The 22,356-nt window shown below is 38.0% G+C and overlaps 1 protein-coding gene across 1 annotated transcript in view; it reads left to right on the top strand.

Moving 5' to 3' along the window:
• The window catches only part of LOC120860222 (guanine nucleotide exchange factor subunit RIC1-like), a 140,785-nt gene that overhangs the window by 78,571 nt on the left and 39,858 nt on the right, over positions 1-22,356 (top strand). The window contains exons 4-6 of the mRNA XM_040236005.1: positions 7,896-8,003; positions 16,895-17,037; positions 17,340-17,476. Of these exons, the coding sequence (XP_040091939.1) occupies positions 7,896-8,003; positions 16,895-17,037; positions 17,340-17,476 (388 nt within the window). The remainder of the gene's footprint in view (positions 1-7,895; positions 8,004-16,894; positions 17,038-17,339; positions 17,477-22,356) is intronic.

The raw sequence follows: 22,356 nt of genomic DNA, 5'->3' as shown, positions 1-22,356 counted from the left end.
TTCATCCCTCTTATTTTTTCTTATTGTCACACATTACATCATTATGCATTGTGAGTCCATAATGTAGATATAGAATTATCTTTTCATTCATTGTTGTTGTTCATTTCTCAGTTGCGTCCAACTCTTTGCTACCATGGATGGCGGCATGCCAAGCTTCCCTGTCCTTTGCTGTCTCCCTGAGTATGTTCAATCTCAAGTCCGTTGAGTCTATGATACCATCTAACCATCTCATCCTCCGCTGCCCCCTTCTCCTTTTGCCCTCTATCTTTCCTATCATTTGGGTCTTTTCCAGTGAGGTGGCTCTTCACATGAGATGGGCAAAATATTGGAGCTTCAGTATCAGTTCTTCCAGTGAATAATCAGGATTGATTTCCTTTAGGATTGGGAAGGAAAACCCTAACCCTAAACCCTAACCCTGGTTTGGTCTCCTTGAAGTCCAGGGGACTCTGAAGAATCTTCTCTAGTGCCACAGTTTGAAAGCAGCAGTTCTTCCTTTGATGCTCAGCTCAGCTTTCTTTATGGTCCAGCTCTCACATCCGTACATGACTACTGAAAAACCATAGCTTTGACTATATGGACCCTTGTAGGCAAAGTGATATCTCTGCCTTTTAATATGCTGTCTAGCCTGGTCATGACTTTCCTCCCAAGGAGTAAGCATCTTTTAATTTCATGGCTGCAGTCAGTGATTCTGGAGCCCAAGAAAATAAAGTTTGTCACTATTTCCATTTTTCCCCCCATCTAGCTGCCATGAAGTGATGGGACCAGATGCCATGATCTTCATTTTTTGAATGTTGAGTTTTAAGCCAGTTTTTTCACTCTCCTCTTTGACTTTGATTAAGAGACTCTTTAGTTCCTCTTTGGTTTCTGCCATTAGGGTGGTGTCATCTGCATATCTGAAGTTACTGATATTTCTCCCAGTAATCTTGATTCCAGCTTGAGCTTCATCCAAGCAGGCATTTTGCATGATGTACTCTGCATAGAAATTAAATAAGCAGGGTGACAGTATGTAGCTTTGACATACTCCTTTCCCAATTTTGAACCTCTGGTTCTGACTGTTGCTTCTTGACCTGCATACAGGTTTCTCAGGAGACAGGAAAGGTGGTCTGGTATTTCCATCTCTTTGAGAATGTTCCATAGTTTGTTGTGATCCACACAGTCAAAGGCTTTAGTGTAGTCAGTGAAGCAGAAGTAGATGTTTTTCTGGAATCCCCTTGCTTTTTCTATGACCCATCGGATATTGGCAATTTGATCTCTGGTTCCTCTGCCTTTTCTGAATCCAGCTTGAACATCTGGAGGTTCTTGGTTCACATACTGTTGAAGCCTAGCTTGAAGGATTTTGCACATTACCTTGCTAGCATGTGAAATGAGCGCAGTTGTACAGTAGTTTGAACTTTCTTTGGCATTGCCCTTCTTTGGAATTGGGATGAAAACTGACCTTTTCCAGTCCTATGGCCACTGCTGAGTTTTCCAAATTTGTTGGCATATTGAGTGCAGCGCTTTAGCAGCAGCATCTTTTAGGGATTTGAGATAGCTCAGCTGGAATTCCATCACTCCCAGTAGCTTTGTTTGTAGTAATGCTTCCAAAGGTCCACTTGACTCCACACTCCAGAATGTCTGGCTGTAGGTGAGTGATCACACCATCATGGTTATCTGGATCATTAGGACCTTTTTTTGTATAGTTCTTCTGTGTATTCTTGCCGCCTGTTCTTAATATCTTCTATTTCTGTTAGGTCCATACCATTTCTATTTTTTATTGTGCCCATCTTCGCATGAAATGTTCTCTTGATATCTCTGATTTTCTTGAAGAGATCCTAGTCTTTCCTATTCTGTTGTTTTCCTCTGTTTCTAGGCATTGTTCATTTAAGAAGACTTTCTTATCTCTCTTTGTTATTCTTTGGAATTCTGCATTCAGATGGGTATGTCCTTTTTTTCTCATTTGCCTTTCATTTCTCCTCTTTTCTCAGCTATTTGTAAGCCCTCCTCAGACAACCATTTGCCTTGTTGCATTTCTTTTTCTTAGGGATGGTCTTGATCACTGCCTCCTTTACAGTGCTATGAACCTCCATCCATAGTTCTTCAGGCACTCTATCTGTCAGATCTAATCCCTTGAATCTATTTGCCACTTCTACTGTATAATCAATCATAAGGAATTTGGTTTAGGTTATACGTGAATGGCCTAGTGGTTTTCCCTACTTTCTTCAATTTAAGTCTGAATTTGGCGATAAGGTGTTCATGAATGAGCATGCAGGCTTAGTTGCTCTGCAGCATGTGGGATCTTAGTTCCCCAATCAGGAGTTGAGCTCACGTCCCCTGCACTGCACAATGGATTCTTTGCCACTGGACCACTAGGGAAGTCCTGAGGATCCCTTGTATATGACAAGTCACTTCCCTTGTTGCTTTCAGGATTCTTTCTTTCAGTAGTTTACAGATTATTTATCTTGGTGTGAATCTTTTTAAATTTATCCTTCTTGGGAGTTTGCTATGTTCATTGGATAGTAGATTTCATGTCTTCATTATATTTGGAACATTTTTAAACATTATTTCCTCAGTTATTCTTCCTGCTTCCTTTCTCTTGCCTTGCCTTTGGTACTCCCATTATATGTGTGATGGTATGCATGGTGATGTCCCATAGTCTCTTAAGCTACATTCATTTTTCTTAATTCTTCTTTCTTTCTGCTCCTCAGACTGCATACTGAATAAAATCACCTATGAATGATAATCACAAGCTATTGCTGGGTTTTACTGGACCACAGTCTAATAACTCTTATAGTTATTTGACATAGTATATAAATGAACCTTGAATAACATGGGTTTAAACTGTGCAGGTTCACTTATGAGTGGACTGTTTTCAATAAACATATAGTACAGCATGACACATGGTTAGTGGAATCTGTGAATGCAGAACCACAGATAAAGGGGACTAACTGTGGGACTTAAGTATCAGTAGATTTTGATATGCATGGTGGGTCCTGAAATTAGTCCTCCCCAGACACCAAGGGACAGCTGTACTATATGTCATAAGCTAAGCTTATGACAGCTAAGTCCCTGAGATAGAGGATTAAAGCAGAGCATAATGTGCTAAGTGTTGGCTCTTAAATCCTCTGCCCAGAAGTAACACAAATTACTTCCCCTTGTGTTTTATAGGCCAAAACAAGTCACATGGCCCTACCTCATTTTAAGTGGTCAGGAAACCACAATTTTATGTGCCCAAGAATTAAAAATACATTATTTTTCAGTAGCTTAAATGACAATCAGGTATGCATACAGTGTGATTGTGTCTGTCTCTAAGAAGCCTCTGTTACTGAGTAAGAGTTATAATTCTCAGTATGCTTTTATTATCTCCTTTCAAAAAAGATTATGATAAAGTTGTCTGAAAAGACATTCTATTGCCACTGCCAGTAGATGCCTTTGTGTACTCTTGCTAATAGTCTCCTAAGTAATCTCCAGACTGTTCCTCCCCACCCTATCCCTAACCCCTTCTTTGGCATTCATTGTAATATTTCTTTGTGTACACAAAGGTTATTATTAACCTCTTTAATTCTACTAGTTTTCAGTTTCTTAGTACCTGGAATTGAAGCCACTGGCTCACATGTCAACTCCTTCACTTACTAGTTGTGTGACCATAAACAGAATTCTTAATAAACTGAAGCTTCAGTTTCTTTTCTGGAAAAATAGAGATAATAATGCCTGATTCAAAGGATGGTGGTCAGTCAATTGAGAAAATGTCTGCAGAACTTATTGTGTACTCATATTTAGTGAATGCTAAATTTACTGCTTTTTTTTTCCTTCTGGCATTCAGTGCTCTTCATAGTTAGACTTTAACTTACCCTTCCCGCCTCATCTTCCATGGATGAGTGAAAGTTGCTCAGTCATGTCTGACTCTTTATGACCCCATGGACTGTAGCCTGCCAGACTCCTCTGTCCATGGAATTCTCCAGGCAAGAATACTGGAGTGGGTAGTCATTCCCTTCTCCAGGGCATCATCCCAACCCAGGGATCGAACCCAGGTCTCCCACATTGCAGGCAGATTCTTTACCATCTGAGCCACCAGGGAAGCCTGCCCTTTCAAAAATCTGATGCAGTTCTCAAATTATTGTTGAATTATAAGTAATAGTATTTTTGATCAGAAAGTTAATTTTTTTGTTATTGTGATTTTAACAGTTGCCTGCCTTTTAGTACTTCCGGAGGAAGCAATGCAAACTACACTGTGAAATATATTTCTTAATTTTGCAGTGAAAGTTACTGAGAAGTCAGAATCTACTTAAATTTGCTATAAAATGCTTAATACTTTAGCTTTACTAAATGAAAGTATTTATATAAAGGAAAATAGTTTCCAGTTTAAAGTTGGGTAATGAGGTTTCCACTTTTCTCTTTTTGGTTGCGCTGGATCTTCGTTGCTGTGTGCTGGCGTTCTCTAGTTGTGGCAAGCAGTGGCTCCTCCTTGTTGTGGTGCACAGGCTCTAGGCGCCCAGGCTTCAGTAGTGTAGCACATGAACTCAGTAGTTGTGGTGCTCCTGCTCAGTTGCTCCTCAGTATGTAGAATCCTCCCAGACCAGGGATCGAACCTGTGTACCCTGCATTGGCAGGCGGATTCCCATCCATTGTACCACCAGGGAAGACCTCTGCTTTTTTCTTGAAAATCAGCAATTAGAACGAAAAGTTGAAATTCTGTTTTCCACCTTTAATGACAGCTGGAAATATCTAACCAATAACCAAAAATTTGGATGAGTAAGAATGAATGACTCAAGAATGTCAAACCTGAGAGCCTATGATTGCATATGTGATATTGATGAACAACAGCTTGTTTGATCAGAACTCTAGCATGGCTCAGGTCCTAATATCACAGAATATAGGGGGCCATAAATGGGGATTGTTTGAAAAATCTGAACAAGGAATGGAATTTCTATGTTCTTACCTCACAGGAGACAGGAAATACACTGTCTGTTAAACCAGAGGAATTCCAGACACAGAATAGGGTAAGGATAAGATGTTAAACTAAAAATGGTGATTAAGTGAAAGTTGTTGTGCTGAATGATAAGATGTCAAGCTTTCTTCCCTTGCTCTGCTCCAGACATCTGGCTTCCATACTTAAATATCCCAGACAGGATTGAGGGATTCTTCCTGGAGAAATTAAATCACTCCAGATGAATGACCCAACAGGCTATCATATTGGAAGACTTAACTGGCCAGTGTACTGAGGCCCACCAGTTGACAACCCAGCTTAAACACACAGAGCATATAATTTGTTTTTTTCTTACTAACCTGTTAAACATGAAGAAATATTGTTAGCCAAGGATTGTTAGCCATCTTAAGAAAGTTTCCAATGTAAAACACACACACACAACAGAAAAAAGGAAACTCACAGGAAATAGATGAGACTTCCTGGTGGTCCAGAGGTTGAGAATCTGCTTTCCGGTGCAGGGAATGCAGATTCGATCCCTGGCTGGAGAAGATCCCACATACCATGAGGCAACGAGGCCCGTGTGCTGTGACTAGAGAGCCAGCTCACTGCAGCTGCTGAGCGTGCACCCTCTAGAGCCTTTGTGCCACAGCTAGAGAAAGCCTGCGCATTGCAGTGAAGACCCAGTGCAGCCAAATAAATAAATAAACCTTTTTTAAAAATGCAAATGATGGAAAGGAAATAGTGCAGGGAAAAAAAAACACTTTGGGGAGATAATAATAAACAAACAGGTATTGCCTAATTTTAAAAAATTGATTCTATAAGAAAAAAGGGGAAATCGGTGAGAAAGTTCCTGGAATTGAAAAGTATGATAGCAGAAATTTAAAATTCAGTAAAAGCATTGGAAGAAACATTTGTGGGACCCTCCTAGGATGTAGAACAGTAGCAGGAGAAATGCCTTTTCAGACAACTTTATCATAGTCTTTTTTGGAAGGACAAGCATTCATTCACGTGTCATAATAAAATAAAGACATTTCAGACTTGAGAGTTCTAAGTTTACTTCTCATGCACCTTTCCAGGAAGCACCAAGAATATGTGAACCGAGGAAGATACGGGATCTATAAAATAAAGGATTCAACATAGGAAAGAAGCAAAGAAATCATAAGGATGATGACAAAGTAAATATCATATTTGATAGCTATGCACTAGACTTAGGCAGTAGGCCATTGGGCATAAAGAAGGGTGACTCCAGAGGCGGGGGCGAGGGGAATGGAAATGATAAGTTCTGTAACAGGTTTGACCAAATAGAAGATTATATTGAGAGTTGTTTTGTCAGAGCTGTTAAGGAGTTTGAGACAATTAGGTATAAGTTTAAAGGAAATCAAGCAAATGGAGGCATGTGGTAAAGTTAACTTCAAGAAAATTAGCAAGTTATATAAGGAAAGAAATGTAATTACTGAACACTACTTGACCCAGAAGTGAAACATATTTATATAGTCATCATAATGAAAACATTTGGTATAATTATGTTGGGAGGATGGGGGGGAAATGGTAAATGAGAATAGAAAGTTAATAATGTCTAAAATTAATGATGCTAAAGCAGTATAAACACATGGTTTAAAAATATGCAAGTAAATAAAAAAAGATAACAGCTCAAAGAATTCAAGCTGGCTGCTTCGTCACTGAAAAAAGACTACTTCTGTAGTTTTCTTGGTTGTAAGCCTTCTAGCATTGTTTGACTTTTTATCGATATATGTATGTATTACTTTGAAAAATAACTTTAAAACTATATGTAAGTGGAGAATGTCTCAGGAAATTCATCACAGTGTTTTGTGTAATTAGTCAGATGTGAGTCCTATAAATTACTGATAATAACTCATAGTGGCCTTCTAAGGACTATCAGTCAAACATACTAATTGAACATGAACATGTTTGGTTTAACATTAGCTAGTTTAGCCATTCAGACATGTAGAAAGAATCAGCTATTCCAGCACATGGCAGTAGGTGGATGATGATAAAGCCCCACCAGGCTTCGATATGAGAAATAACCTAAAAATAAAAAAGTATCTGAATTTTAAAAAAAAGAATAAAAGTATCTGAATAATTTCCTTAGCATCCAAATAATTTTCTCAAAGCTAGGACTCTTAAAAGCTGTTTAACTTGTTAGACTCTTTGCACATAATTTTAGTAATATTGACAAATCGATTTATAGGATTATAGCTAACAAGATGGAAAGATGATGGAGGCAGACTAATTGTTGCCTTGAGTTAATCATAGCTGATAGTAAGAGAATAGACAGATAGCTATTAAATCCTAGCACAAGCATTGAGAAAGAATGGTCCAAGTGCCATATGGTTATAAAGATTCTAAAACATCTTCATAGTCCTTTTGAGGGGTTGTGTGTGACAGCTCAATTATGTTGGCATTGACCTAGCTGCTCTAGTGCAGCCATTTAGTGCCAAGGAGTTTTCAGATTTAGCCATTTTGCCATTTATTACCACTTACTTAAAACATCTCCTTATTGTATCCCTGAATCTGACCTTCTGTCTGATACACACCTAAAGAATAGAAAGCAAGAGTGAGGTGTGGACTAAGGTAAGATGAGGTGACGATTTGGATCACTTTGGATATGCACTATACGATAGAATGGTATATAAGTTCCATAGCTGTCCAACTCAGAAAAAGGCAGTCAGTCATTTAAAATAAGATATCTCTTGGTTCCTTTGAGAATTCACTTTAATCCTGACTGTCATGTGTGTGTGTGTTTGTGTTTTAGATTCTTTGCTTTTCTCCCTCTACTACCAACCCCCTCACCCCCCAACCCCTACCAAAACAGGTTACATTGGTCAAACACATTAATTTCTAATTGATACTGTCTGCTAAAATGGAATTTAAATATGTTTTTTACTTGAGAACCTAAAGGATGAACACTTGATTTGTACATACAATTGAATTAAATATGTTTCTCTTTAATCCTGTCTATTCTTTTTTTTAGAGGAAGCCCACAAATGAAAGGGACACCCCATTTTAAGGAAGAACAGTGTGCTCCAGCATTAAATTTAGAGATGAGGAAAATACTGGATTTGCAAGCACCCATCATGAGGTACAGTACTTTGGTTAAACTTAGCATTTTGTGATGTCAGTATACAGTGTGTGGTTTGTTAATCACATGAGCAATAAGAAAGTTGATTTTACTTCTTGTCATTGAGGATCAATTCTTTTTAGTCCTAGAAATACTTGATTAGTCTTAAATGTAAAACCTTACAAGATGGTACATTATTATATTTAAATTACAGTAATAAAGCCCACAATTTGGGTATATCAATTATAATTTTATTTAGAAATTTTTATCTTTTTTTAATAAGATCTAGAATTGTTTAAATGATATAAGTTCAGTTCAGTCACTGAGTCATGTCTGACTCTTTGTGATCCCGTGGACTGCAGCACACCAGGCTTCCCTGTCCCATCAACTCCTGGAGCTTGCTCAAACTCATATCCATTGAGTCAATGATGCCATCCAACCATCTCATCCTCTGTCGTCCCCTTCTCCTCCTGCCTTCAATCTTTCCCAGCATCAGGGTCTTTTCCAAGGACCATGATTAGAAAAGGGTTGAACCAGGGTCTTTTCTGGTTCTTCACATCAGATAGCCAAGGTATTGGAGCTTCAGCTTCAGCATCAGTCCTTCCAATGAGTATTCAGGACTGATTTCATTTAGGATTGACTGGTTTGATCTCCTTGCAATCCAAGGGACTCTCAAGAGTCTTCTCAAACACCACAGTTCAAAAGCATCACTTCTTCAGCACTCAGCTTTCCTTATAGTACAACTCTCACATCCATACATGACTACTGGAAAAACCATAGCCTTGATTAGACGGACCTTTGTTGGCAAAGTAATCTCTTCTTGTTAATATGGTGACTAAGTTTGTCATAGCTTTTCTTCAGGGAGCAAGCATCTTTTAATTTCATGACTATAGTTAGCATCTGCAATGAATTTGGAGCCCCCCCCAAATTAAGTCTGTCACTGTTTCCATTGTTTCCCCATCTATTTGCCATGAAGTGTTGGGATCGGATGCCATGATCTTAGTTTTCTGAATGTTGAGTTTTAAGCCAACTTTTTCACTCTCCTCTTTCAGTTTCATCAACAGGCTCTTTAGTTCTTCTTTGCTTTCTGCCATAAGGGTGGTATCATCTGTGTATCTGAGGTTATTGATACTTCTCCAGCAATCTTGATTCCAGCTTGTGCTTCATCCAGCCTGGCATTTCACATGATGTACTCTGCATGTAAGTTAAATAAGCAGGGTGACAATATACAGCCTTGTTGTACTCCTTTCCCGATTTAGAACCAGTCTGTTGTTCCATGTCCAGTTCTAACTGTTGCTTCTTGACCTGCATACAGATTTCTCAGGGGGCAAGTAAGGTGGTCTGGTATTCCCATCTCTTTAAGAATTTTCCACAATTTGCTGTGATCCACACAGACAAAGGCTTTGGCATAGTCAATAAAGCAGAAATAGATGTTTTTCTGGAACTCTCTTGCTTTCTTAATGATCCAGCGGATGTTGGCAATTTGATCTCTGGTTCCTCTGCCTTTTCTGAATCCAGCTTGAACATCTGGAAGTTCACCATTCACCTACTGTTGAAGCCTGGCTTAGAGAATTTTAAGCGTTACTTTGCTAGTGTGTGAGATGAGTGCACTTGTGCAGTAGTTTGAGCATTCTTTGGCATTTACTTTCTTTGGGATTGGAATGAAAACTGACCTTTTCCAGTCCTGTGGCCACTGCTGAGTTTTCCAGATTTGCTGGCATATTGAGTGCAGCACATTCACAGCATCATCTTTTAGTACTTGAAATAGCTCAACTGGAATTCCATCACCTCCACTAGCTTTGTTTGTAGTGATGCTTTCTATGGCCCACTTGACTTTGCATTCCAGGATGTCTGGCTCTAGGTGAGTGACCACACCATCGTGAATATCTGGCTCATAAAGATCTTCTTTGTATAGTTCTTCTGTGTAGTCTAGCCACCGCTTCTTAATATTTTCTGCTACTGTTAGTTCCATACCATTTCTGTCCTTTATTGAACTCATCATTGCATGAAATGTTCCCTTGATATCTCTAATTTTCTTGAAGAGATCTCTAGTCTTTCCCATTCTATTGTTTTCCTCTGTTTCTTTGCATTGATCACTAAGGAAGGCTTTCTTATCTCTCCTTCCAAAGAATACTTTGGAATTCTGCATTCAAATGGGTGGAATTTGAATTCAGATCTTTTCTTTTGTCCTTTGCCTTTCACTTCTGTTCTTTTTTCGGCTATTTGTACGGCCTCTTCAGACAACCATTTTGCCTTTTTGCATTTCTTTCTCTTGGGGGTGGTTTTGATCACTGCCTCCTGTACACTGTCACAGACCTTTGTCCATAGTTCTTCAGGCACTCTGTCTCTCAGATCTAATCCCTTGAATCTGTTTGTCACTTCCACTGATAATTGTAAGGGATTTGATTTAGGTCATACCTGAATGGCCTAGTGGTGTTGCCTACTTTCTTCAATTTAAGTCTGAATTGGAAATAAGGAGTTCATAATCTGAGCCACAGTCAGCTCCCAGTCTTGTTTTTGCTGACTGTATAGAGTTTCTCCATCTTTGACTGCAAAGAATATAGTCAGTCTGATTTCAGTTTTGAGCATCTTGTGTTGTTGAAGAGAGTGTTTGCTGTGACCAGTGCGTTCTCTTGGCAAAACTCTGTTAGCCTTTACCCTGCTGCATTCTGTACTCCAAGGCCAAATTTGACTGTTACTCCAGGTGGCTCTTGATTTCCTACTTTTGCACTCCAGTCCTCTATAATGAGAAGAACATTTTTTAGGGTGTTAGTTCTAGAGGTCTTGTAGATCTTGATAGAACCATTCAACTTCACCTTCTTCAGCATTACTGGTTGGGGTATAGACTTGGATTACTGTAATATTAAGTGGTTTGCCTTGGAAACAAACAGAGATCATTCTGTCGTTTTTGAGATTGCACCCAAGAACTGCATTTCTGACTTTTATTGACTATGAGGGCTACTCCATTTTCTTCATTGCAAATGGTATAACATAGTATATATTACTTAAAAAGATACTTCTGCTTTTGTACAAACATTGAGGGCACTCTTCCTTGAAAAAACTCCCAAATATGTTGTTGGATTAAAAGAAGAAAACTATGCTGTATGTAATAATGCTAGCATTACTGTCCCTGTTTTTAAAGAGCGCTGGTGGTGGTAGAATAGGTGTTGTTCTCGAAGAATACGTAAGAAACTGGGCGTGAGAACTGAGTGGCCGGGGGCAGGTTTCACAAGAAGTGTTTATCTATATGGATGCAATATGTGAATATATTAAGCTATTGTATATGGGGGCAGTGCCTGTGTTTTTTAAATCCTTCGGATTCACAGTTGTAATGAACGGCTTCTTTTATTGTTTCTCTTATTAGAATACAGTACAATTAGTGGAACATATTTAAATAGTATTGTGTGCAAGTGGATGACTATTTATTGTCTTGCCTTGTTTAATCTATCCTTTTTCACTCTAATTCTCCTCAGAGAAAAAGAATGCCTTTTTGGTGTTTTTATTCACTTTCAAACGTGATAAGGGCTACAAAAGATCGCATTAAGGTTACTCTTCATCTCGGATTTTATTTCAGCATAGAGATTCTGTTTAAGAATGTAACTTGTGTGAGGAATTTTGAATGTCGAGGAACCAAGCTACGTGGGACTGTACAAGCATGGCTTTCTGCCTCCACCTGGTGGGAGGAAATAATATACAGTTCATGGAAATAGGATAGAAAAAAAAACCTTAAAAAAAAAGAATTCCTGCTATCTTGTACAAGTGTAACTTGTGCTCGTTTTTAACCTATTTATTTAGGTGATTGGAAATCTCTAAGGTTTCTCTCAAAACTTCAGTAAAATGATTGCATTTCAGAAGAGTGTTATTATTAGCACCTGTAACATGGACCTCCTGGAAATTTAATTGGAGAATTCCTATATAATTTTCAATTGAGTGAGGAGGTATGAAAATTGGGCTTTTAGCCTTCTGTTTTCTCTCTGAAAACTGCTGAAAATAAGTCAAATAAAGATAGGGACAGACTGCTGCTTTTAGGCATAAGATGGCAAGAGTACTGCTATCTTTAATTTTTTTATTGAAGAAGGAATAGGATTAAATGTTAAACATCTTTTTCTTGTTATTGATTAAGGATAGAGTATGTTTAGAAAGTAAAAAGTACTACATTGCAATGCTTAAAATGGATAACCAGCAAGGACCTACTGTATAGCACATGGAATTCTGCTCAGTATTATGTGGCAGCCTGGATGGGAGGAGGGCTGGTGGGAGAATGGGTACATGTGTATGTATGGCTGAGACTCTTCTCCGTTCATCTAAAACTGTCACAACATTGTTAGCTGGCTATATCCCAGTACAAAAAAATTTTTTTTAATTTAAAAAAAGAAAAAAAGTACTAATATAATTTATAATTAAAACTCTTACTGCATTTATAACTAATAATAAATGCTAATAAATTTTACAGTTTATTCTCTATCTTCCTTTTTCCCAGGCACATAGAAAGCCCCATGTAGTATATATAGTTCAGTTCAGTCGCTCAGTCATGTCCGACTCTCTGTGACCCCATGAATTGCAGCACGCCAGGCCTCCCTGTCCCTCACCAACTCCCGGAGTTCACTCAGACTCAAGTCCATCGAGTCAGTGATGCCATCCAGCCATCTCATCCTCTGTCGTCCCCTTCTCTCCTGCCCCCAATCCCTCCCAGCATCAGAGTCTTTTCCAATGAGTCAACTCTTCACACGAGGTGGCCAAAGTACTGGAGTTTCAGCTTTAGCATCATTCCTTCCAAAGAAATCCCAGGACTGATCTCCTTCAGAATGGACTGGTGGGATCTCCTTGCAGTGCAAGGGACTCTCAAGAGTCTTCTCCAACACCACAGTTCAAAAGCATCAATTCTTCGGCACTCAGCTTTCTTCACAGTCCAACTTTCACATCCATACATGACCACAGGAAAAACCATAGCCTTGACTAGACGGACCTTTGTTGGCAAAGTAATGTCTCTGCTTCTGAATATGCTGTCTAGGTTGGTCATAATTTTTCTTCCAAGGAGTAAACGTCCTTTATTTCATGGCTGCAATCACCATCTGCAGTGATTTTGGAGCCCCCCAAAATAAAGTCTGACACTGTTTCCACTGTTTCCCCATCTATTTGCCATGAAGTGATGGGACCAGATGCCGTGATCTTCGTTTTCTGAATGTTGAGTTTAAGCCAACTTTTTGACTCTCCTCTTTCACTTTCATCAAGAGGCTTTTTAGTTCCTCTTCACTTTCTGTCATAAGGGTGGTGTCATATCTGAGGTTATTGATATTTCTCCCAGCAATCTTGATTCCAGCTTGTACTTCTTCCAGGCCAGTGTTTCTCATGATGTACTCTGCATAGAAGTTAAATAAGCAGGGTGACAATATACAGCCTTGACGTACTCCTTTTCCTATTTGGAACCAGTCTGTTGTTTCATGTCCAGTTCTAACTGTTACTTCCTGACCTGCATATAGGTTTCTCAAGAGGCAGGTTAGGTGGTCTGGTATTGCCAGTATTTAATATTAATTAGGTAAGAAACATATTTACATATTTGAGAATTGTTAATTATTAATTATATATTTCCATTAAGAATATTTGACTAATCAGATTCCAAAATCCTATTATTCTCCTTCCAAAATCCTATTATTCTGCTTCTAAGATCCTTAATTGAATAACAACAGCAATAACAGACACCCCTGGGATATCACATAGCTGTTAGTAAAGCCCATAGAAGTTAATGATTGGAGAGCCTCTCTCTAAAGGCATAACTTAGAGTATATTTATATGTATTCTGTGTTTACTTACACCCGGGGTGATTTTCAGTAAAAATCAGTGCGACATATCAAAGACATAAATGAAAGAAAAGTGAAAGTAAAAAGTCACTCAGTCATGTCCAACTCTTTGCTACCCCGTGGACTATATAGTCCTTGAAATTCTCCAGGGCCAAATACTAGAGTGGGTAGACAGTCCCTTCTCCAGGGAATCTTCCCAAGGATATTGATTATTTGTACAGAATCTTGACATCCCCCAGATGCCCAGAATCAATCCTTTAGTTCTTTGTGAGAACAGGAATCAGTGGTGAGGGAAAACACTTGGGTGACTTGGAATAAGACCTGTTTACTAAACTATGGAAATATTCAGTACTTTAACATCTGATATCAGGCTTTAATTTAAAGTTTGTTTACTTTCAATTAAACAAGAAGGGTCTATCTTTTTATATAGATTGTTTATCATGTTTGTCTCAATTATTTTAAAGTCATTGTTAATTCCAACATCAGGAGTTTTTATGAGTCAGTTTACATTGATGGATTTTTCTCTTAACTCTGGATCACATTTTCCTGTTTATTCAGATGCCTGGTCATTTTTTGTCACAGCATGGTAAATGATGGTAGAGATTCTGAATTCTGTTAACTTTGCCAAAGGAGTGTTGAATTTTGTCTGTCAGGCAGTTAAATTATTGAAGGTTAACCTTGATCTTGTTCCTAACCATCATATGCAGTGATTTTTCTAGGGACATATGAGAAAGGAAGAGAAAGAATGCAATTTGAAATAAACCTAGGCTGACTCCTACTGAATGAAGATCACTGGTGAACCAGTGACTGAAAGTGAAAGTTGCTCAGTTGTGTCTGACTCTTTGCGACCCCATGGACTGTACAGTCCATGGAATTCTCCAGGCCAGAATACTGGAGTGGGTAGCCTTCTCCAGGGAATCTTTCCAACCCAGGGGTCGAACCCAGGTCTCACACTGCAGGTGGATTTTTTACCAACCGAGCCACCAGGGAAGCCCAAGAATACTGGAGTGGGTAGCCTATCCTGTCTCCAGCGTATCTTCCCGACCTGCATTGCAGGCAGATTCTTTACCACTGAGCTACCAGGGAAGCCCAGTGACTACTCCACTAAATTACTTCTTTTGACATGCAGTTGTTGTTGTTCAGTCGCTAAGTCATGTCTGACTCTTTGTGACCCTGTGAGCTGTAGCCCACCAGGCTTCCTTGTTCATCACTATTTCCCAAAGTTTGCTCAAATTCATGTCCATAGAGTCAGTGACACTAACTATCTCATTCTTTGCCACCTCCTTCTCCTTTTACCATCAGTCTTTCCCAGCATCAGGATCTTTTCCAGTGAGTCGGCTCTTCACTTCAGGTGCTTGAAGTATTGGAGCTTCAGCATCAGCCTTTCCAATGAATATTCAGGGTTCATTTCCTTTAAGATTGACTGGTTTGATCTCCTTGCAGTAGCAGCTCTAAAACATAAAGTTTTTATATTCTAGCCACCACATGCTACACATAAATTGTACCATTAAAATATAAATTTGAAATAAAAGAATATATAATATTTTAAAAGATGAACTTTCTTTAAACTGGAAATTGTAATTGATTACAAATGCTCTGAAGTTCAAGAGATGGAGCTCAGTAAGGGGATAATCTTTTAAAATATTTTTATAGTTGGGAAGAAAATACAGTAAATTGTGAATTATCTGAAATACATAGTAGAATAAGTCATTGGACTCCAAAGAATTGAAGGTTAAAGAAAACATTGAAAAACATTCTTTTCACTGTTATGAATCAAAATATTTCTGAAATAAACTTTTAACCTCTTAAGTATGAAAGCTAATTTAACAGTATATAATAGTGTATATTAGACATACATTTTTCATTCTTTCTTATACTCAATTTTTTTAATAGCATTTGATACTCTTGAGAGCTTCCCTGGTAGCTCAGACGGTAAAGAGTCTGCTTGCAATGCAGGAGACCTTGGTCCAATCCCTGGGTCAGGAGTATTCCCTGGAGAAGGAAATGGCAACCCACTCCAGTATTCTTGCCTGGGAAGTCCTGGGTGCCTGGCAGGCTATAGTTCATGGGGTCGCAAAGAGTCAAACACGATTGAGCGACTAACACTTTGACTTTCACTATTCCCTTGGCTTTCCTGATGCCAAGTTTCCATTGGTTCTCTTTCTTTCTTTCTGCCAGTATCTTTGTAGCTTCACTTGGATTATTCCTCACTCTTGACCTTCTTCCCATAAACATTTGGTACCAGATGTAAATAACACTGCCCCCCAGGCTTGGCATTATAGGAGTAAGCATATTAGGCATTTATTGCCCTGGAAACTGTAATTATTAAAGCTCTTTGCAAGTATCAATAAATGCTGAGATCATACTACATAATTTATTTTCAGTACTTAGTTACCTGAGAGGTCTTCTGGAGGGAGAAACTATATATTTCTTCACCTTTCAATCTTCGACAAGCATAGCGCCTGCCACAGAGCCCAGACCTAACATGAGATTCTGTGATACCTTAGAAATATTGTGGTCTGGAACTGTGTTTTCCATGACAGTAGCCACTAGTCAAATGAAGTGACTTAAATGTTAATTGTAGATAAAATAAACTTAAAATTTAGTGTTTTTGTTACACTCGTTCAGTATGTCAAATGTGCAGTCACCACACATGGCTAATGGCCACTGTGTTCAGTAGTATGGATAACAGAATATCTCCATCACTGGTGAAAGTTCTCTTGGACAGGGGTAGAGAATGGGTACCACTACGGTCCCTAGCTCTAGACTGTTATTCTATCATTAGTTCATTTTTATGGTTTCTCTGCCTCTGCTTTCTTAGCTTCACTTATCCTTCCATCTTCTAATCTGTCATTTCAGTGTGTCTGGTTTTTAAACTCAGTCTGTCAGGTTTGTAATAATAGCAACTATGGTCTTCCCCCCCCCCAAAATTTCTGATCTAGATTGAATTATACATAGATAAACTACTGTATAGTGAAATTGTTGATAAATGGCAGTTTTATAAGTGGTTTCATGATCTTTGCTTCAATATTATCCAGAGCAGTTATATTCATTGCTTTCCCAGTATGTTTTTCTTAAAAGATAACTGATAAATTGCTTATTGCTTCCCTACAGTTTGCAGTCTGTGCTGGAAGATCTCCTGGTTGCTACTTCTGATGGACTTCTTCATCTTATTCACTGGGAAGGAATGACAAATGGGAGGAAAGCTATTAATCTTTGTACAGTACCCTTTTCAGTAGACCTGCAGACATCTAGAGGTAGTAATACTTTTTACATGAGATAGAACAAGGAGTTTAATATTTTATATAATACAGTCAGATATTTTCTATGGATGAACATTGATTTTTCTACTTTGAAATTAATTATGCAAGGGAAGAAAAGGAGAGTGAGTTGAGTGTGTGTGTGTGTGTGTGTGTGTAGGAAGGAGTAGTTTAACTGTTCAGTGTTGTTAGGTCTTTAAATTTTGACCTTTTAACTGTTCTTACATGGTTTGCAAGCAAAAGTGTAAGAGAATTAATTTATTTATATTCATGTTTCAAATACTTAACTTTTTCATCAGCAGGTTCATTCCTGGGTTTTGCAGATGTGCACATTAGAGACATGGAATACTGTGCCACACTTGATGGATTTGCTGTTGTGTTTAACGATGGTAAAGTGGGATTCATTACACCAGTGTCAAGTAGATTTACTGCAGAGGTAGGATTTACTTTCAATGTTTGTTTTTCAATTTTGCATTTATTAATTTTAATCTTCATTAAATCCCCCTCCAGTTTTCCTTATTTAAGATTTTAGGAGTGGTTGTTAATTTTTTTTAATCAAAGCTATACATACAACTAGCATAAACAGACAAAGAAGTCTTAACTATACATAAACAAGGAAGTCTTTTGACATGTTAATGAAAAATGATCGTTCCTTTCCTCTCTTCATGCCCAGTGTTCATTCTCAGAGGCAACTACTTTTTACTCCTTTATTGATTATTTTGCTGTTTATCTCCACTACTCTGAGTATTCCTTTAGTTTTTGGTTTTCAGGCTGTGTTTATTGACTTGCCGTTGTGGAAAATGACCATTTACTTCCCTCTTTCCTGGTCCCACAACGTCTGTAAGTTCTCATCATTCCAATATAGATAATGTGATTTTGATTATATTAGTATTTGTTTCGTCGTCTTGAAATTTCTCTTGTATTCTTCTGGATGGATTGCACGCAGGCTGCATGTTGGGGCTGTCCCTCATCATCATCTTATGGATTCCCTATATTCCTTTACTCTTAGATCCTTTCAGAGTTAATGGTAAATATTTGATTAGTTAATTATGAATTTGGTTGTGACAAAGACCCAGAATAAAAATTTAGACTCACTAAAGGCTGTGTGGGATTTGGTGGGTTTGGTTGACTGTGCTCTTCATAACGTGAGCTAACTGAGTTATTTTTTTCCTCCTCACGCCTTATCCAGTCTTCTCCAAAGATGATGTACCTGGCTGGCCCGGTATTTTGGGATTTTGAGTTATGAAAGAGTTAGACTAGAGATTCCAAATTCAGGAAGTAAACTCCCACGTATCCCTATTTTCAGTGTTGTTTAGAGACCGCTGAGATTTTTGTCTTGTTTTTCTCTAAAGAAGAAATTCAGTTTTCTCTTGGAGTGGAGGTAGAATATTCCTTAGCTGCTCAGAGTGGGAGGTAACCTAAGCAGATCCAGCTATTGAATAAACAGTCTTTGAACCAGTCCTGCTGCTTTTAGTTCAGCTTTTGAGAGACATTTTAATTCCCCAAGCCCTTTGTGTAACCTGTAATGCAAATTTGACTGTTTTTCAAAGTGTTCCTTACTGCTAGTTAAGGACTCTACTCATACCCTTGCTTCCCAGCTTACAAAATTTTCTGATACTACCTCCTCTCCCATTCTTTCCTTGCCAACTGACACATTTGGGGTTTTAAGAGTCAGAGAAACTAAATATTCATGTTCAGCCTCTCTAACTGGAAAGAATTTTAAGTTTTTAAGGGCGTATTTTTCTATATGGTATCAGCTTTCTCATCTAATTTACTTCATTCAGCATGTTGCAAAAGGCAAGATTTCATTCTTCCTTATGGCTAAATACAGTTGACCCTTGAACACTGTAGATTTGAACTGCACAGGTCCACTGACACCTGGATTTTTTTCAATAAATACACACTGTAATACTCTGTAATCTGCAATTAATTGAATCCAGATGCAGACCCATGGATATGGAGGGCCAGCTGTAAAGTTGTGTGTGTATTTTCTACTGTGGGGGATAGGTACCCCTAACCCTCATGTTGTATGAGTCAACTGTATTCCGTTTTGTGTGCATGTATGTACATATACCAGATTTTCTCTATCCATTCATCCATCAGTGAACACTTAAGTGTCTCCATATTTTGGCTTCTATAAACAGTGCTGCATTGAACATGGAGTTATGTAGCTGTACACATTTATATTGCCATTGAACATGGAGATGTGTGGCTGTACACATTTACATTGCTGTTGAACATGGAGATGTGTGGCTGTACACATTTACATTGCCATCAGGAGTGCATAAGGGTTCCTTTTTCTCCCACTGTCCCAACACTTAAGTATTTCTTGTCTTTTTGATAATAGCCATTCTGACAGGTGTGAGGTAACATCTCATTGTGGTTTTGATGTGCGTTTCTCTGATATTAGTGGTGTTGAGCATCTTTTCAGGTACTTTTTGGGCATCCTTATGTGTTCTTTAGAGAAATGTCTGTTCAGATCATCTGCCCATTTTTTTAATCAATTTTTTTGCTATTAAATACATGAGTTCTTTATATATGTTGAATATAACCTTTTGTCAAATATGTGATCTGCAAATATTTTCTCCCATTCAGTAGACTCCCTTTTCATTTTGTTGACATATGTTTTGGATTTAAATTTATTTCCTAAAAATAAACATGTTAGAACTGGAAGGTAATTCATTTCTGAATATCAGCTTTAATTAGTATTTGGTTAAAGAAAATTTTCTAATAATTTAAGGATTTAAATAATGAAAAGTAGATGGACATTATTAAGGAAGTTATAAGTAGAAAATATAAGTTACATGAAAACATTGCATATGTATTACTGGTAATTGGGAAATACTCTAATGGTGTATTTATATTAGACATTATTTAAGTGCCTTATAAGAACCCCTGTTTGGCATTCTATAATGGCTGTACAAATTTACAGCCACTATACAGTATACACATCTATATACACATCATATATATATATACACACACTATGTATAACTTAGAGTATACACTGTAAAAATACGGTAGACCACATCTATTAAAATATGTTAGACTATGCCACTCCTCTGCTTAGAACCCTTTAGTAGGACTAGAGTTTTAGGACAAAACCTGCTGAGGTCAACTAGAAAAGCTGGAGAAAAAATAATTTTTTTAATGTGCTTAAAGGCTTTGGAGAGCTAACAAAACAGTAAGGAATTAAGAGGCTAGGGGAGGCCAGAGGCCCAGTGAGCTAAAATGAGCAAACAAGGCTGTATGCAACAACATGGATGAATCTTACAAAAATATTCAGTGGAAACAGCCAGACACAAAAAAGTATGTGCTGTGATTCTATTTTACATAAAGCAGAAGGAAATCTTAAAACCTAGGCAGCTCTGAATTAGAGTTTGTATGAGTGCGTGTTTAAGTGTTAATAGTTTAAAGGAAAAGAAAGTGATTACCATGTAAGTCTGGATATTGGTTACTTCTGTGGTTCAGGTGAGGGTATACTGATCAGGAGTGACACTATTGGGAGACTTTTGGGTACTGGTAATTCCTAGCTGAGTGGTAATTTCACAAGTGTTTCCTTTGTGATATTACTATGATGTACATTTTTGGTTTTGGTATTTGTCTTTAATGTATCATAATTCATAATAGGGTTAAAAAATTAAAGACTCTTCCAATGACTCCCCATATATGAAATGGAGAAAAGTCAAAGATCTCATGGTGGCTTTCAAAGCCTTATAAATCTGGCCTACTGTTTCATCCGTTACCTCCTTTACTACTTCTTCCCTTATTCCACTCCACTCCAGCCGCACAAGTTTCTTTTATCTTTGAACATGCCAGAAATGCTGCTATGACAGGGCCTTTCTGTTGCTCTGTCTCTCTCAGTACTTTCCTCGAGAGGCACCTTCATCATAGGGAAAATAGTTTAATATTACATCCCTCCCCTATACACTCTCCTCTCCATAACTGTTTTATTTTTTTTTTTTGTAGCATTTACCAACTTTCTGTGTAATACTGTACAATTTTTTAAACTTGTCAGTCTTTTAACAAATGTAAGGCAGGGATACAGCTGAGGATTTTGGTATGTTTGAATATCTGCAGTATCCCCAGTATCTAGAGCAGCATCTGGTGAATAGTGGGTGCCTGGAAGACTTTTATGGTAGGGATGAATGAATGAATTCCAGTTTAGACAGTAGTCCAAAGAAATAATGTTCATTGCTGTCTTTTGCCATTTTCTATTTGAAGTAATGTATAGTTTTATTATTAAAGTAAATAAAACTCCTACAAAGAAGCAAACATTTCATATTTAGATAGTAGATTATATAGTTTATTTAGGAATTTTAAAAAATCTATAGTATTATATTTTGAACAACTTAATTATATCAGATCATCTAATGTTTACTGTTGTGATAATCCAAAAGTAAAGTGCTGTATTGTAGTGTGCTAAATTTTGTGCTTACTAAACTAGCAGTCATGGTGACCTTTACCTTAGAATTTATGATCTAAGATGCCCTTGATTTGACAAATAAAAACAGACAGGAGAGTTGAATCTATTCTGTGTCTGTATTCAAAATTAAGTAGCATATAAAGCTTAATAATAATATCATTCATTCATTGAAGCTTATTTAACTTGTTGAATTCCAGGCATTATAAAGTGAGTTCAGTTCAATCGCTCAGTCATGTCCGACTCTTTGCGACTCCATGAATCGCAGCACGCCAGGCCTCCCTGTCCATCACCATCTCCTGGAATTCACTCAAACTCATGTCCATCGAGTCGGTGATGCCATCCAGCCATCTCATCCTCTGTCATCCCCTTCTTCTCCTGCCCCCAATCCCTCCAAGCACCAGAGTCTTTTCCAATGAGTCAACCCTTCACATGAGGTGGCCACAGTATTGGAGTTTCAGCTTTAGCAGCATTCCTTACATGTATTGAATATATCTACTCCCACTTAAACTTCAAAACACTCTAAGAGGTAATTTACAGAAAGGAAAACTGAAGCTTGAAAATATCACAAAGTCATTTTTACCAGTGAGTGGTAGATCTGAGATGTAATGTTAGGCTGCCATATGCCATGCTATTATACTATAAAACAAAGGAGTAAAAGAGAATAGTAAGCAAATGACAAATCATTAATCACTTCTAAAGAATGTCGTTGTTGTTCAGCCCCTGAGTCATGTCCAACTCTTCAAGACCCTATGGACTGCAGCACACCAGGCTTCCTTGTCCCTCACCATCTCCTGGAGTTTGCCGAAAATCACATCCATTGAATCAGTGATGCCATCCAACCATCTCATCCTCTGTCACCCTCTTCTCCTTTTCCCTTCAGTCTGTGCCAG

This window comes from Oryx dammah, unplaced genomic scaffold (assembly GCF_014754425.2).
Source record: "Oryx dammah isolate SB20612 unplaced genomic scaffold, SCBI_Odam_1.1 HiC_scaffold_11050, whole genome shotgun sequence".
Lineage (NCBI taxonomy): Eukaryota > Metazoa > Chordata > Mammalia > Artiodactyla > Bovidae > Oryx > Oryx dammah.
This window is presented reverse-complemented; position numbering and strand designations above follow the sequence as displayed.